Below are 18,028 nucleotides of genomic sequence, written 5' to 3'. Positions count from 1 at the left end.
TTCAGGTTTCTCTTCTCTCTCTCTCTCTCTCTTTCTCACTCTCTTTCTCTCAATCTCTCCATCTCCTCTGTTGTAGCTATAAAAACTCAGCTGCAAGGTTCCTGAAAAGAATTGTATATTTCTATATACATTGTTATTGTTATTGTTATATAAGTGACAGAGACACTTTTGTTTTAGCTATATAAAATTGACAATTATATTAAATTGATTATAAGTGTCTCAATCTATACACAGTATAGAAAAATACATTATTTTGGCCGGTTGGCGGTGTGGGGGGGAGGGGTGCTTGGGCGCAGAGGGGTGGGTGGCTCTCCTGACCTAGACCCTGATTGTTGCTAGAGATAATTGATATGTTGGTGTGCTTCTGCTGCTAGCTGCCAAACACAGCTGCAGTATCTTCACGATATGCAAAGTTACATCATCCTTCACAACTTTAAAATAAGAGAAAAGTGATAATGTCACAACTGGCGATATGCCCTTTCTGCCTAACCACCGTGTGTATATTTATTAGTGGTCCTTCTCAATGAACAGATGAATCCATCAGTCATTCTGTCAATTTCTGGTTAATGTCGACCGTTCTGAAAAAAAACTGCCACAGTGCATAAACAAAAAACATTAATGAATAAAGATCTCCCCTCTTTGAAGTAACAGGAGCATGAATTGGAAATAATTCAGTTGTAATAACCTCTCAGAACCCCACAGAAGAAAGGTTAAGTATTTTAATTTTTTGACACAATACTAGTGTCTTGGATGACAAAAGTATTTTGTAGACAAAATATTATCTTTGTTTTTATTGAACCATAGTATATCATACAATTCTTGAGATTAACATCAGAGGACAAAAATGAATTGCCTGGTCTTAATAGGATATACAGCTGTGAATATATGGCCTGTGTAAATATGATCACTATTGTCATTTATAATATAAATGAATGTGCCTCCAGGCTAGACACGTGTAAACAAACAAAGGCATGCTTTTATTGATGACAATAATAGCTCTTTCTCCTTGCCCTGTGCTCTTTTGCAGTTGACTTCCTTGCAAAATATTGCATTTTCAACCAGGAGAAGCTGTCCCAGTACAAACAAGCTTTTGAAGCGGTGAGCGTTGAGAATGTATTTGCCCCACCCCACACTCCTTTCTCTGTCTTTTTCTCTCCCCACAGACTAATAAATCAAAGCTGAAATATGATGATGATGATGAACATAATGATGATGTGCACAGTTTGTTTCCATTTACAGGTGGATGGTTGTTTATAATAATGCTGAGCGTGTTGGACGTGATGAAGATGATGAGGAAAATAGTGATAAAGTCTAACTGCCTGCATTTCTAGGTGGACAGTGACGGGGATGGATACCTGACCTGCTACCAAGTGCTGCTAGCCTTGAAGGAGATTGCGCCTCCAGAGGTTCTCTCTGATTCAGAGGAGATTTACGTCTATAGGGTCAGTTTAGAGAAACGCAGAGACACGCCTGCGCTATAATAAATTAATTTATAATAAATTTAATTATATATACCATATAATTGTATATATAATACACATTGTTTCTGTTTTCATATAATGGCCTGTTAGAAGCAGTTATGCATATTATCACACACCAATGTGTAAAAGGTTCCAGTATTTAGCTTTGTAATCGATACTGTATTTATTTCAACTATAAATGTGTTTTTGGAAACCAACTTGAAGGTAGAAATTATATTTCATTATTAGTAAAATTATTTCAGAACCTAAGTTAAATGTCTTATGCATAAGTTCTTTGAGGTACTCATTTTTAAATAATGATTACAAATCATATAAAAATATTTATTCACTTAATATGTATTTGAAGCTACAATATACTGTACGGGCTGAGTCAATTTGTGAACCAAGGATTTAAGATTCAGTATAAAATTATATTTTGTACTATTTATGTTTGATGAATATAAAATTGTGTCCTTATGAAATATGCATACAAGACATGCATACATAGACATTATTAAGGTACAACTTAAATAAGGGAGGAAAAACCAAAAAGAGAACTGTTGCCTCCCCATAGTTGTTCATAAGCTGCCGCTGACCTGTGATACTGTGTGAATGTCTCAGATCCTGGAGATGGTGGACTTTCGAGTGACAGAGGGACTGACAGACCTCAGGCTTTTTGCTGTGGTGGCCAGTCTGGCACAAAAAATTGCTTCTCTGGAGTGAGTACTGCTTAGTCAGTGGTTTGGAAAGGAGGCCCTTTGAAGCAAGAGTGTACTTGTGTTAATGTGTGCTACTGTTTTGCATGATATAATTTAATCATCAAAACTTTGCGTGCAAATGTGTATGTGTGAAAGTGGAGAGGTGCAAAATGTCTGTTTTTTTTCAGCATAAAATAAAAGTCTCACAGACAAGGCAGCCTCCTCCTCTTGGTCATCTTGCCCCCTCGATTCCCCCCTCCGCCCTTCTCTCTCTCTGTTTCGGGATGCAGCTCTCTAGCCCCATCCATCTGTCCCCCTGGCCATATGCTCCTAGGCATTCCCCTGCTGAAGGTCACATGACCTGAGTTCCAATAGAGCTTCCCATTTGCGAGCAGGCACTTGTATTGGGCCCTCTTGACTCCATTTTGCTCCAACAACCCAGGACAGAATTTGATTTCTATTCTGTTTGCTTATTGGGTGCTGTAGAAAGGAGAGCAGGAAAGCTGGCCAGGTTTATGGGAAAATTTAGTGATATTTTTTTCACACTATAATTCTACTGCATTTTTGCAAAGGAGAAACAAAGCTCAAGACATCTAAACTTATCTGACCTTTCTTGAATGCTTTTGTACAAATGGGATATATTCCCCTGGCCTTGTGTATGAATGGAATATATACCCCTCTCACTGTATGTGAAAATGGAATATATTTCTCCTGTATTGGGTCTGATTGGGATATATCCACCTTTAACTGTGTATATACATGGAAGATAATCACTCTATCCTGTATGTGAACAGGAGAAAAATAAGTATACTGATAAGTATGTATAAAGCAGTTATACAGGGGCACATTTATATAGACACCTGACTATAACACCTGACACCTGAATATAAATTTGACATATTCACCTTTCCCAGTGTGTATGAAGTCAAGGTATTTTCTTGTGTATGTAAAGGAGACATATCAACCCTGCCCTGTGTGGACTAATGGAAGGTACATACAGATTAATATATTTTCCTTAAATTGGTGGAGTGCAGATTTTCATAATAAATCCCTGATGTTGGTCTTCCTAATTCTCTGTCAGGAGATGATGCAGCGATGCTATCGTACCTCTTCAACGGGAAGAAAGGAACCTGAGACAATGTGAACACATTGGACCCAAAATGCACTTCCCCCATTCCCCCCATAAACTTACAATGCACAATTTATACTTCTCTGACCCACAATGCACTGCTCTCTCTTTTTACACCCTCAAACCCACAATGCCTGATTGTATATAGACTTCCATCACCACGTAAGACACATAAGTGGTAGTTCATCACTCGCAAACACAAGATCTCCTCCCCTTTTCCTCCCCCACACTTTAACTGGGTCAGCAGCCGATTGTGTCCTGAAACGGGCAAACCCCCACCCTCCCCCCAGTGCGAGGACTGCCAAATTTTGGGCTTTGCATAAGCAAGTGGTCTGAGTGCCACACAGCGAATGTGTGTACGTGGAGGAACTTAAACAAATTTGTTGAGTGACAGTGCTCTTATGTTGGGTTGCAGTGTTCCTGGCCTGAGCTGTGGTGTTTCAGTGTTGGACTCATGTAACTGGCATGTTCCTGTATTGAGCTGCCTTGTTCATGTGTTAGGCTGTTGCATTCCTTTTATGGGCTGCTGCATTCCTGTATTGGGTTGTTGGGTTGTTGGGTTCCTCTGTTGTGCTGCTGCGGTCCTATATTGGGTTGTTGTGTCCTTCTGTTGCGTGGCTGTGTCCCTACGTTGGGCTGCCTGTGGTCCTGGGCGATGTCCCTCCCAGACACTAATTTGGGCTCTTTTAATGCAGGCCAAGTGCGATTAATGATCATTAGCTGCGCTGTCTCCCTTCGTTCCCGTCAAATCCCCCTCCCGCGCTCTCGCCAGGGACCCAGGCCAATCGCGGTCCAGAGGGCACTCGAGCGTGCACTCGACCTGGAAGCGCAGCGCTAGGAGCATCACCCTTTAACTGGCCATTCAGCGCTCGTTAGCGGGGGGAGGCAAACGGGGCCGCGCCCGCCGTCGCTGTGCCACACGCCGCACTGTCTGAACACAGTCGCTTCTGTCTGTGTGTAATTATCTGAACCGAGTGTTTTGTGTCAGTCAGCCAGTGGTCACATTGCCGCCCCCTCCCCCTCGATCCCCCCACAACAGTTTTATCCGTTACTGTAGGGGGATGTCCTGTGTCCAGAGGTAATTGTTTGAGTCACAGGGCCCTGTGAGCAACCACAATGGGCTCAGAATGCTTTACCGTCACTGCCCCCGAAACGGAGCGCCACACGAGAGGTCCCCCGCCAAAATGTGCCCGCCACAAATGCATCATCCTCTCGGCGGGCTTTTCATTTTGTCCTGTCCTGCCCCAGCCATGTGTAACCACATTGACCCTGTTCACTGTCTGTAATACCACCCCAATACCAGCCCTCCACTGACAGATCAGCACGGTTTATATTCTATATAACCGCCTTATATTCTAATGACAGATTTAAAGATTTAAGCATTTCTGACTGACACTATACTCACCATACTAAATCTAAACTAGATCTAGATATTGGATTTACACATTATAACATATAACATGCACTTCATATAATATGTAATTGCACAGTCATTTTCACTTGTGAAAAATATGAGCTTAAAATGGCTGTTTAAATTGTGTATTTCCAGTGACTTCACACGGTCTCTGATTGGGAAGTTGGACTTCAGGACAGTGGAAATGAAGCTATACAGGGCCAAGGTAATGACTAAGAGAAATACTTGGTTATGATCTGAAGAATTTACTAACAACGTGCTGCTGCTCTAAGATATTCATCTACTTGTTGTTTTATGGAGTATGGGAATATTTGTTTGATTTGTCACCCGGTAATTTGGTATTGGAGCAGTACTTTTAGGTTATAGCTAACATTTTTCAAGGGTAGTAGCTAGTTAATACTGGATTTTAGGGGAGTATGTAGTGCTCATGCAATGGAAAAGCCTTCTTTTGAAGAAACATGTTGTCAATTGTGATGCAATCCTGATCCCTGTGGTCCTGAAGGCCTGTGCTTGTAAGCAATAGGTATGTGCAATTTGCCATCTGCTTGCATATAGTGAAGTTGCATCTGTTTTGCTGATAGTATTTTATTGCCAGGGTCCATGTCTGACAGCGTGTATTAGCCTCCATTTTACAATCATGCAGGATGGTTATGAAGTTAAGAATACCTCTTTATTTCTCCCCTTCTCTTTTGATTCCCTCTGCCTGTATCGCCCTTTCTCTATAGGAGAATAATTATAGTGAAATAAAGACCGTCCAACAGTTTGCAGAGCCACTCACACAAGGTGTAGTAAAACTAGCTGTTTTTGCAGAGCACATAATTCCTGCATTGAAGTGATAAAGTAAGAGAAGTGCTTTTCCCCTTTCCTGTATTAAAAGCCCTAATCTCATTAAAAATACCCAGTCATGTACGTTGCGTCCCCTCTGCCCTGTAATCAGCCAAAGACAAGGTGCTCCACTCAGATGGACTTGGAGTGTAGTATAGCAATTCATGACCAAAGGCAGTCGGATGGATTGAGAAGCTCCACTTTCACATCCCCGCCCCACCGTGGGACTTGAAAGCATATTGATATCGATGTGGAAAGCCACTGCCAGATTTGGGAGCGGGGGGGTTGATGGGTGTAATTAGTAAGCAGGTCTTGAAAGCGTATTGATATTGGTGCGGAGAGCCATGGCCAACTTTTTGGGGGATTGCGGAGGTAATTACAGAGCCGGTAGGGATAGGATTGATGTCAGGTGGGTAAGTACCAAAGGATTACCTCCCTATTATTAACCAGGATGCATTAAACTGTGCAAACAGGTGCACTCACACAGGACAACAAATGGGCCACTGTAACCTGACACACCCACAGACAGATACATAATCTCCCCCTCTCTCTCTCACTCTCTCTCTCTCGTACACACATATGCACACTTTCACACTTTTCAGCACTGTTAACAGATTAGTCATTTTGTGCAATGAAAGGATGCAGGTGGCTATTGGCCTGCAGGTGGGTCACAAGTAGAGGTCTAGCCTTTTTCTTCCATCAAATTTATGTTGGCATTGGTTGTATTTAAGTGCATAGATTCCCCCTATTTCTGCATAATTTGGGGAAGGCTGTTGCTTTAAATCTGCTAATTGACATTCATAATAAAATACAACCATCTATCTTTCATTGAAAAATAAGGCCTACGATTGTCATTCCATAAGCTTGCATCCATGCAGCACTACCCTGAAGCCTGCTAGTACTACTCTTCCACACTGCAGACCGTCATCCTGTGCTACACTGTGCCTGACCATTGATGTCCCTTTGGTTTTGTAGCAGCTGTTCCTGTTCCTCCTGGAAACACAGACTGGAGTTTCGGCAGCCCAAGAGGGTCTCCTCAGCACGGAGCAGCTGTTGATGGAGCTAAGAGCTGGAGGGATCGCGCCAGAGCACGAAGAGGTTGTCGCGAGTCAACTCCGCCATGTCAAGTCCCTAGACCTGCTTGACTTCTTGGCTCACCTGCCGCTCTTCCTCCTCATACACAGCTCAGTCATAGCCAACCCACTGGATGACACCAGGAGTCTGTGACACAGTGATCCCTCAGCCACACAAACGCTGATCAGGCATGCCAGGAATCCTTTATGCAGCTCCACCACTGAGGAACCTGCAGGCCACTCCTGCTATGGCCAGTAGCCCGACACTAATCTCAGCTCCAAATGCCTTGATTGACATGTCCAAGGCTGTGATGACTACTGAGGGCTAGGCAGTGCACGCATGCCCCATTTAACTGGAAAGATTATGAAATGGTGACTCTGTTTTTTCCTTAGTGCTGTCTGTGGTACTGAAATATGTAATGATTTTTACATCTTCAGCTCAACTGTATGCCAATGCAGAGTACAGACTCAGTATACTGTTGACCACTGGGCAACTAAACACAGTGAAGTCATCCAGCCTGTGTGTGTGTGTGTGTGTGTGAGAGAGAGAGAGAGAGAGAGAGAGATCGAGAGAGAATTTATGATATATGTCATTAGGTATTACAGAGCAGACATTGTCTTTTTCTTGTAACCAGATGTCAATGTTTAGGCATTGTATAGTGGCTTTGTTTTGCCAAACCTTCTAGCCATGTCCAAGTGCGAACCAGACTTTGACTCACGCTCCACACCACACCACACATTCTCCATTTCTGCAAATCAATAGGAAAGAAGATCCATTTAAATTGCAACAAAACTTAGGATATATTTCCTCTTCATTAAACAACAAAAATAATGTTCAACAACCACAAAACATTAGGATATCAAAAACACAGCGAAGGGGAAAATGATTAGACAAAGCAATATAGTATGATATTTGTCTGAATTGGCCTTTACTGCAGCTGCTTTCAGTTGGTCTTTGTTTCAGGGGAGTTTCTGTCTCCTCTTCAGCAAGTGAAATGCATGCTCAACTGAATTTAAATCAGATGACTGATTTGGCCAGTCCAAAACGTTCCACTTTTCCCCACTGATGAATTATTTGGTTGTGTAGCAGTATGTTTGGGTTCATAGCCTTGCTGTTGGATGAAGCACCAGCCAGTGAGGTTTGGGGAATTTATTTGTATATAACCAGACAAAGTGTGTGCGTACACTTCCAAATTCATCCTACTGCTGCCATCCTCCATTACATCATCAATAAAGATGAGTGAGCCTGTTCCAGAAACAGTCATAAATGCCCAATGCACTACCGCCTCCATATTTCACATGTGGGGGGGGGGGTGCTTTGGATCATGGGCTGTTCCTTTCTGCACACTTTTGGCTTTCCATTTTTCCATTGGTAAAAATTTATTTTGGTCTCATATGTCCATAAATCTTTGTTCCAGGACTCTTCTGGCTTGTTTTGTTGAATTCAAATCTGGCCTTTTGCTACTTGGTGTTGATCAGTAGTTTTTACCTTGCAGTGAAACCTCGATAATTCTGCTTTCAAAATCTTCTGCATTCAGTAGCCAAGACTAGACATTAATTTATGTGTGAGAAATCCATTGCTTGGCTGTTGCTCAAGCAAAAGAAAACATCTGAACAACAGTTAACACCTGTCCAACATCCGTTAACTTAATTTTGCACAGCTGAAATTGGGGGGAATCAACACAAAAACAGCTGCTTCTGTAAAATGGTGAAACATATATGCATGTAAATTGCATGAAATAAAAGCTTATCTGTACTTTCGTAACATATTCATCTTTTCACCTCAAATCCAAATGCAATACAAGTCCCATAACTGCCACAAAGGGGTTGTAATGGAGTGGATAACTCAAGACATCAACGTGTCACTACCCATAGGTTTTAATTGGTGTCGTCGATCACCATTAGACTTATACCTCTGTTAATCATGTCAGTAGGCATAAAATAGACATTAGATATTTCTAATCGAGGGCCAGTTAAAAACAATAAAGTTCTACAGTAGCCATTCATGATTGACCTGCACTCCATCAGTCCCCATGGCACTATAGGCCTTATTTATGTATAATTCACTTGATGATGGAGCCTACTAGAAATCAGCAGGTTGCGATGTTTGCACAACAAAAGTAGCCTATTTTGATGCATGTTTCCCAGCTGATTAAAGAGTCCATTTGAGCATAATACGCTGCTTTCATTTGCCCACGTAAATCAACAACCTGTAAGCACTGAATTTGGGGCAAGGCCTACTGTAGTTTAATTAAGTGCACTTAACGTTTAAGGTTTCAAACTCTGACAAATTTTGGAGCACATGGTCTTGGAACAAACCTGAATCTTGACAGTCCACAATTCCTTTATTTGAGTTTGAATTTGACATACTAAAAAATAAAATATGGCAATAAGTTAATCATGAATTCTCCGCAGTTCGGCAGCCATTGTTGCGGCAAGGTTAAAGAACGTGCTCATGCCATATGGCCCCATTTGATTTTTAATCATGTGGAGTAATCCGGCTGAAAGAGTGCCCCTCTTCAATCAAAACCGAATTTCACACCTGATCAGTACGAGGTTCAGTCCCGTTGGGATAACACAGTCGGTACTCTCTTCAGTTCGCTTTAGAACGATACGCCACTTTAATCGATTCCTGCATTAGGGAGGGGGCGGACGCAAGGAAAATTTGATTTGCTAAGCGGGCCACTCATCTCATTTGTGCGCAGTGTGCATGGAACTTCTCCATATTTAGATGCATTGGCCATATTCGAAGTTTATTGACAGCTGGAAAGTAGGTCTACCGCAAGTGGCTATTAATCATAGCTAATATTTCCTAATTAACGTTTTTTGAATGTCCTCATTTGCAAAGGCCCGATAATTCAATGGCTTGTTTTGCGTAAAGTTAAAACACTGGACTCTACTTTGGTTTGATTCGAGTTCGCCTACCGTCCAACCGTTTTAGGTGGATTCTGGTAAAGTCCCGAGAGAAAAGAGCAACTGGATACGGTAGTTTTTATTTCCATCACGCTTCACAGAGTCGGGGCTGAAGGCGGTAATGCGTTCTGACAGACGACCAAGTAATTGTCCCGACTTAGCTTTGCAGTATTCCATTGAGATTCTTGTGTCGGCGTACGGTGCATTGAAATAGGAGCGCTCACAGTTGGGAGCCAAGAACGCATTATTCATACCTTGTTCAAAAAGCCTTTTCTGCCTGAGCTAACCTCCCAGTTTTAATCCATTGACGTTCACAATATCCAATACGATTCAAAAAGCTGAACATTTTTACGAAGATTGCATTGAAAAAAAAAAAAAATAAAGCAACGTTTTAATACCAATGAAGACATAAGTACCACGAAAATAGGCTGCCGTAGGTGTAATACATACATTGGCGTATGATATAGCCTAACTAGTAGGCTATGTGTCTGTCTGTTAGCAAAGCCCATCGACATTGGTAGACTAATGCTTACAGAATTTCCAACATAGTCTAGCCTACAATTGTTGACAAAAACAAATAAAAACGAGTTAAATTGTCACTTAGAAATGTTGGAACCTATAGGATGGTATAAACATTGCGTAAGACATCTTTCAGATAACAGGTGAACAACACTTGGCGTTGCTTTATCCTTTGATGATCCTGACAGCCACCCGCCAGCAATGGCGCAACTCCAGAGAAACTTTCTTTTTTTTCCCCAGGGCGGTTGTTGAGAAGTGGTTGCGCGCGCTGCTGTCAGAAGGCACGCGCCCTCAGCCAATATAGCGCTTCGACTCCACTCAACCAGAGTACAACCTCGATCATTCATTAAACCGCCACGCGCCCAGCTGCAAACGCGTGTCTGTACAGATCTCCCTCGATGGTTTTTCCTTTGAAGTAACGTATTGTAACGTAGTATTGGTAGGTACTGGTAGGTACACCCAAAAAGTTAAGCTGTGCATTTTTGTACATGAAACCCCCACATACACGCTTTCAAAATTGTTTTACAAAAAAAGTATCAATCAAAATATTTTCGAGCATTTCCATGAAACAGTTTTCTATAAGTTCAATAACTGGATTGAAACAGACCTATATATTTTATTTGTTGGCGCCACTTGGTTTCATGATTTGCCATGTTCACACAAAGATAGCCGTTTTATAGTTTGCATATTGCAGTCGCCTGTTCATGCCTCTGAAGTTAATCTTATATTCTTTAACCTTTAGTCAAAGTTGTAAAGATAAGTCTGTCACCCCGTGTGAGGGTCTTAACGATAGCACCAAGTTTTTTTGAAAGACCGCATTAAAGCAGCCCAGCCTACATAAAAAAAACATGAACGTCCTGTTGTCAACATAGGTTTACCTACAGCTTATTAAACGTTGTTGCGAATAGAGAAGATTACGGCTGGTGATACTAGACAGTTTTGAGTTTGAAAGGTGTCAGAGCACATGGTCTTTAGATTATATGTAGCCAAGGTGTCGGAAGGACCAAGAGGTCATGTCAGTGAACATAAAAGAGCTTCCCTGAACAGTGTGGTCTTTGTTTTTTCCGTGAGTTTAATGTGATTGTCCTGAACGGTGTCGTGAGATTTATCTCAGTTCGGCGCCCTGTACTCTCGGAACCCAAAACACTTAAGGCCTACTGAATAGTTCCGATGTTATCGGTTTGAAACGAAATATTCAATCTCTCGTAAATATATCCTTGAAATTACGATAACTTTTTTGTATTACTTTCATTTTACTATTTTGTTTTCAGCGATTGTAGGTTGGTAGCCTACGTGTATGTAGAGTGTGTCTATGTTTGGGCGTGGGGGTTCAACGTTGGTCGATTATATCAAGTTTCTTTGCTGTCTGGAGTGCTATATTTGATGATGGTTCTGTCTGACTTGGAGACGCACGCAAGCAGAATGTCCGTGCAGCTGATTGGAGCTAAGCGAACGCACCAAAAGCACAAATATTCATGTCACGTCCACGCTAACCTGACAACAAGCGAACGAACTGTGGAACTCGTCTCTATTCATTAGTCTTACAATCTTATTTGTTTAAAACAGTACACCAAAGTCGGAATGTATTCAGAATGACTGACGTGACACTTTATCACGAATTTAACATCCTTGTTAAATAATGAAGCATTTGTCTCACCGAAGAGCTTAATATTATATTTTGATTAAGACTTCGCAACCTATCTTGTAGACTGTTACACTGAAACTGTGGACTGGTTTGCACTGTATTACAACCAAATTCGTTGTGTTTGAACCCAGTTTTTCTTTTCTGTCTACTCAATACTCGATGGTAAAAGGCTTATGGCTTGCAGTGAATTATTCTTCCTTTATTTATCATTCAAAATCAGTGATCTGGCATTCACCCGAACGAAATATTCACAAAACCAAATACTTAAGAAAATGTATTTATTATGAAACTAGAGCATGGAAACGTGGTTAATATGTTTTTTTCTTGTCTCTCAGATAAACCCAATAGCAGTGAAGGCAGTGTAAAGCAGGCAGTGCAGGGAGGATTCACCATCCTTGTCTCCTCTGCGTTTGGACAATAGCTGCATAAACTTTGTTCATAGTGAACTCCGTGACACATTATAATAACACATACTTCCTATTAAATAAGACACGTTGGTACTGGAGTAAAACAGTGGAGTGTCAAACCCCTCTTTGAAACCTCATACACCATACACAGAATTGCCAGTTGCAAAACAATGTAGACTACAAGTCTAAATAGGCAGAGGTAATAAGCAACACATCAATATATCGTCAAGATATATACATGGTAAATCATTGTGTACAAAAGTTCTATAAATCTCTCTTATATACAAAAATAGCTTAATATATTTCAAAACAACATGTTTGATACAAATAGAATTTCTTATGATAAAATTCGCAGAGATGGAAGCATTTTAGAATTAAAACGTCACAGAAGTTTACTGAAATTCTTTGATTGGGTGTAGCATAGTGTAAGAACAGCATTTGCAAAGTATTTCTGTGTGCTATTATGTTGTTAAAGGTCACTTTTTAGAATTATTTCGTGGGAAATTGCGCAAAGAGGTTAGATTCCCACGCTGTCATCGGTGTCTGGCACGAGAATCGTCCTCTCCACGGTCCAGAAGCGCTTGACTCTGGGAAAGTGAGGCGTTTTAAGCGCCTTGAGTTCCAACGCACTCGCCGGAGCGCAAAGGCAGTGCTTCGTTTGTTTAATTTTTATTTTGGGACACCACACGAGCTCCTTTGTGTTCTATAATTTCTTACAGGCGCTGGGGATATTCATTGGTTGAAAACACAAATCATATTCCTGCAAAAATACAAAAAAAAAGAGTTAGAGGTTTCACTAGGCTAAGTAAACAAAATCAATGGTAGTTGGATCTTAGTTTATAAAATGTGCACGTATTTTTGCAATAATAATAATAATAATAATAATAGGCTAACCTGGGCAGAAGCTCAAAACCAGTTGGTGAAGTCTAGAAGCTCCTGCTCCTCTGGACTCAGTGGGTCATACGATCCTTCGTCCGAGGAGTAAGAGGACACAGGGGAGCCAGCCATTGAGTTCATGTCGTTGGAACAATTCTGCGGAATCGTGGGCGAAAGGACTCCGGACTGAAAGGCGGCACTCACGGCGTCGTGCTCATCAAGGAGTTGTTGCAGAGCCCTGATGTACTCCACTGCCGAGCGCAAAGTCTCCACTTTGCTCATCTTTTTGTTGGCTGCGCCGTTTGGAACGTGCTCACGAAGAGTGGCAAACCCGTTGTTGACCAACTTCACCCGGTTCCGCTCTCTCTCGTTCCGCCTGGCCACCGCGTGTGGTTGCTGCTGTGGCAGACTATACCCAAACCCCGCAAAATTGAGCCTCCTTTTGCATCTCAGCAGCTCGGGGGAGGAGGACCGCTGCCTCTTCACCTGCTTAGAAGCGGACTTTCCACTACACTGGTTTTCGATTGGACTTAGTTGTATGTTCTGAGCCGCAGCAGCAAAGAAGCAGGCAGGCGGCACGAACTGTTGCTGGCTGACGGTTATTTCCATCTTGGCAGTGATGTCCATCGGCAGTGAGCGTCGAGAGCAAATAGAAGAAAAAGAAACTCAAGTCCTCTGGGTTGCTTGAAGGCAATGCGCCCAGCTCGTGGCGTTCGCGTGTGGCTTAATGTGCACCCTTTAGTCGTTTTTATAAGCAATCTCCAGGGCTTTCGCCTTGCACGCTCCCAAAACTACAATGTGTGCTGTGAACGGACAGAAGCGGGGTATTTCAATACACTGGCTGTCCCACGCGATGGATCTGACCACGCCTCCATGCGCCTGTTGTATTCACCTTGAGCTCCGAATTCTACAGCACTGCGTACGCCTGGCGCGTGCCACGCCAGCCACTGAATAAACAACAGTCGACAAAGCACAACTGGGACCAGCTTCCAGGTTTCTACCAGATGCCATTCTAGTATCGAACAAAAAAGGCATGCGCATTGATAGTAATGTTTATTTCAGGAGATTAAATGAACTAAGTTCACTTAAAAAAGAAAAAAAAAACAGACAGTCTCTGCGTCCTCATCAGTCTTTATGCGTAAAGTACCAGACTTTCAAATGTTCAAACAATAATAAAACATTGAATGCCGTCCAAGACTTTTTGTGCAAGTTTTATTGGTGTAGATATGATTTTTTAAAATGGTAAATATTCGTGCAATTGTTAACTGCTAAATTACAAATGCCATTAGCAGCTGTGCGATCTATCATCCAAAATTCTCAGAGATCAGCTATGACTTTCGAAGTTCTTCAGCCTGACCAAAAACACAAAAGAAACATATTACACGTTTGTTAAATGTTACCCAGCATTAGTTTTCTGCCTAGTCAAATCGCTTATTCCATTTATCCGACTAGCCTCATCTGGGAAAGTTTCATATAAAAAACGAAAAAACTATATTAAAAGTTTCAGATATATTTAAAACGTCCCTCATCATAAATTACAGTCTTACCCTTAAAACCATCGATGGTACATTTTTGTTGGGGCAACTACGAAAAGTTGGTAACCAGAGCAACAGTTTTATCATGTTTCGGTCTTGTTTCGGTGATTGGTCTCAGGTGGTGTCTGTCCTGTGGTAAACACCAGGACAGCAGTTATCAGTGCCAACGTGGAGACTCATGCTTCCGACGTGGCTGCGGAGTGATCTCGGGTAGCCAATAATTCTGATACACAGCCTAGACTGTCTCTCATAGTCATGAAAGTCCCCTTTCCAAAATACTCTTTTCAAAAAAATGAAAGGTAGGCTACCCTGTCTGTAGTGTCTATTATGCAGCGGGATCAAAGAACGACAAACTGTATGCAGGAGAACTCTAAAAGCCTTGTAGTTGCCTAAATCATTGGAGAGGCTTTTAGAAAGCGAACTGTTTTACAGTAGTGCTGAAAGACAGCTCTCCTTTAGCTTACTTTGAGAAGTGCTCTATAAAAATCTGAATGGTTCTCGTAATAATATATTATAGGACGTGTGTTGTTTTTCCGTGTTACACATATGCACGTTTGTGGTGAATTCCCTGTTCACGGTGCATCACTTGTCACCTTGGCGCAGATATAGACGCGCAGTCTTAGGTTACCCGTCTCACATTGTTAACATTTAACAACACGGCAGTGCTTAGCCTTCCACAGAACAGGCAGATTTTCCACTTCCCTTGGAACTAATCACCGCGGTCGCAGAGGCGGAACGGAGGGGTAAATTGTCGTGCTCATAAGACGCCTTGCTTTCGGAGAGGTTTTGTGTATGATTTGTAACACCCTGTTTTGTTACAGTAGGCGAGACAGTGTGCATTTCGACATTTTCGACAGGGAGAATAGAAGAAGAGGTCTTTCATGCCAAACAAAACCTACTGATTCTACGGCACAGTAGCGATGAATAACTGGAGGGTGACGAGAAAAAATACAATAAATAGCGCAATTTTTCTCTGTTGGCTCCGGTATTCAAGATCAGGCCAGCATTGAAGACCACCCCCCACCCTTCAACTTTTCTTTTCTTTTCTTTTTCGTCTTTTTTTGGCACAGCAAGAGAGTTTAGAAAAGAAGCGTGGGTTCTATTCAGCCTCCCCCCGCTCCCTCGCCATCGCCGGGCTTTCTGAAACCTATCTACATGCCCTGTCAGCGCGGTTCCAGGGTCCAATTAGCGCTTTGTAAAGACTCTTTCTTCCACGCTCTTCCAGAAACAGAGAGAGAGAGAGTTTCCTCTATTCGGACGGGTCCAGTCATCGCTCGGTGTTATAATTAATATGACAACTGGACGCCCAAGTTTGTATAGAAACACTTCGGCTTTTTTCCCCTCTGTTTTTTGGAAAGTTTACTACTGCTGTCGACGATCGCGCGAGAGAAAACAGGGCTCATCAGACTCTGACTGTCCTGTTTATAATCCTTGCCTGATATGCAGAATTCGTTTTCAATTTAGTTGTTATTAAGTCCTTTGTATTTGTTTCAAATAAAGACTGACAGTTAAAACTTAAGAAAACCTTTATTATTGCAAGTGCCATATCATCTTTCATTTCCTTGCACAGTGGTTATCAGCTGTCACAACTTTCCATCAGTCATACTTATTAAAAGCGATCTTTCTTCCCACTGTTCAAAAAAGTATGCATAGTTGAAAAACGCATCTCGCATATTATTTATCGAAAATGTCCTGTCATAAAAATAGAAATGTGAGATAATTACATAGTTTCAATATTCACTAAGGACTTAGGAAAGACCGGGGAACTGATGGACTGGGGAAAGACAGAAGAGATGGTCGATATTAAATAGTGCACTATTGTAGACTAAAGTGGACGGGAGAACAACTTGGGAGCCGAGGCAGTGGCCAGTCGTGTGTCTCTTTGTGCAGCCACGCGTCCCCTGTCTGGCAGTGAGCTCCCACAGTTCGAACGTTCTTACATCCTAGGCAAAAAATAATCTCCTTGCTAATTCAGAATTCTAACAAGATATTGATAGTTTCCACTTGTTCCTATTGCTTGATATATTTGTAGCATTGTCTAACTTAAACTGGACACCCAATATTGTATTTATTTTAATATTAATGCTGCGATGGAAAACAGTCTTTTCACAGTGTATGGCAACAAAAGCCATAACATCAACTTGCAGATGTCATTACATTCATGCGGGGCATTAGAAGGAACAGTGAGGTGGGAAATGTGCTAAAACCAACAACTGCGTATTGTAGTTAATGATTGATATTATCCAATAATCATAGACTGCAATATATAATTAAATAATTCAAATTTTATTGAAAAAAGGCCATTCATAAATAGCAAAAATACCATAACTTGTGGGTCGACCAAATAGCCAGAGAAAGGGCACGAATGTGTTACCACGCTCAGGGAAGCTTTCTTTTATTTACTTTTTGTTAACCAGTAGAGAGAGGCAGCAGGTGCGAGACCAGGTGCGCACGAGCGGGATTCCCTACCCTTGGAACACATTATGAAATTATTCTGCGGTATTGTGCACGTGTAGAATAGCCTACCACTTGTTGCAACAAGCAAAGTAGATTAAAATAGAGCCTGTGCGTCGCCGACCGATTTGAGAGAAACAATGACATGCCACAACTATGAAGAAGTTATGAACGACTTGTACTCTGTGAAATAGGCTGCGATGGGAAGCAATTCTACCGGAATACAGTATGTAACACGACGTGATAGCTCCCATTGATGTAATAAAATACCGACTTTCTAAAAATGATTCAACCTGATATAAAATATAAATTTGAAAAAAAAGAGCATCTTGGTGTCACAAGATACTGCGCATTTGATGTGTCAAGACACGCCGAAGTGACCGAAGTCCATCCCCAGAGGCTTTTTGTTTGCTTGTTTGATTTGCCTATATAGGGCTGCACTCGAAGACACATTTGAAATGTTGAAATACTGGCTATGGGTTGTAGATTTGTATTAGAGTCGTATAAATTGGTTACAGAAGATCGTTTAATTAAATGAAAGCTAAGGAGTGATGTGATATTACACTCAATCAGAAACAATCATTTTTTTGCTGCGCCAAAATTATACAATTAGTTTTCTGAACGTGTCTGTCCACTTTTCACAATTTAGTGGTATTCGCCGTACTTCAAGTAAATTGTTTGCAATTATCTAGCCTATGCTTATTTATGAAAAACTGGACACTGAAACAGCGCGAGACTCATGAGTCCATCAGAAGACTACTTGTTTGCACAATTTAAGCACCGAAGTTGTTCACTCGGTTTAGATGTTGACACTCACGCCCACTGTTTGTTAGGTTTCATTTTGAGTTTTTGCTTTGAGTTTCCTGTCATGTATAGTACAAAAAACTCAAACACAACAACAATATGCAGTTTAAATTAAAGTTAAATAATTCAATTCGACTATTTACACAACTGCTAATTTATAAAACATGAATCCATCAATCAAAACAGGTTACACAGGCTATATGGCAAATCGTGCAATATGGTACTAATCAAATCCAGATATATTTTTCACTAACACAGCCAAAAACATTCGTGTTA

The 18,028-nt window shown here is 41.4% G+C and overlaps 2 protein-coding genes across 3 annotated transcripts in view; one reads left to right on the top strand and one right to left on the bottom strand.

The window, feature by feature from the left end:
• LOC135259192 (uncharacterized) overlaps positions 1-8,355 on the top strand; it is a 42,954-nt gene extending 34,599 nt beyond the window's left edge. For both annotated transcript variants that reach the window (XM_064343261.1, XM_064343260.1), the window contains exons 11-15: positions 1,028-1,098; positions 1,332-1,442; positions 2,082-2,179; positions 4,837-4,906; positions 6,502-8,355. In XM_064343261.1, coding sequence (XP_064199331.1) covers positions 1,028-1,098; positions 1,332-1,442; positions 2,082-2,179; positions 4,837-4,906; positions 6,502-6,753 — 602 coding nt within the window. In that variant the 3' untranslated portion in view covers positions 6,754-8,355. The remainder of the gene's footprint in view (positions 1-1,027; positions 1,099-1,331; positions 1,443-2,081; positions 2,180-4,836; positions 4,907-6,501) is intronic.
• A 3,582-nt stretch (positions 8,356-11,937) lies between these two features.
• On the bottom strand, positions 11,938-13,858 carry ascl1a (achaete-scute family bHLH transcription factor 1a). The gene is made up of 2 exons (XM_064343259.1): positions 12,978-13,858; positions 11,938-12,843 (listed from the first exon to the last, which is right to left on the bottom strand). The coding sequence occupies exon 1, from the start codon at positions 13,584-13,586 to the stop codon at positions 12,990-12,992; it is 597 nt and encodes a 198-aa protein (XP_064199329.1). The 5' UTR covers positions 13,587-13,858; the 3' UTR covers positions 11,938-12,843; positions 12,978-12,989.
• Between the last annotated feature and the right edge of the window lie 4,170 nt (positions 13,859-18,028).

This window comes from Anguilla rostrata, chromosome 7, assembly GCF_018555375.3.
Source record: "Anguilla rostrata isolate EN2019 chromosome 7, ASM1855537v3, whole genome shotgun sequence".
Classification (NCBI taxonomy): Eukaryota; Metazoa; Chordata; class Actinopteri; order Anguilliformes; family Anguillidae; genus Anguilla; species Anguilla rostrata.
Note: the sequence above shows the minus strand (reverse complement) of the source record. Positions and strands in the feature narration are given on the sequence as shown.

What these genes read in the sequence shown, in the direction of transcription:
- ascl1a (XM_064343259.1), bottom strand. Translation starts at nt 13,586, where the DNA reads ATGGACATCACTGCCAAGATGGAAATAACCGTCAGCCAGCAACAGTTC.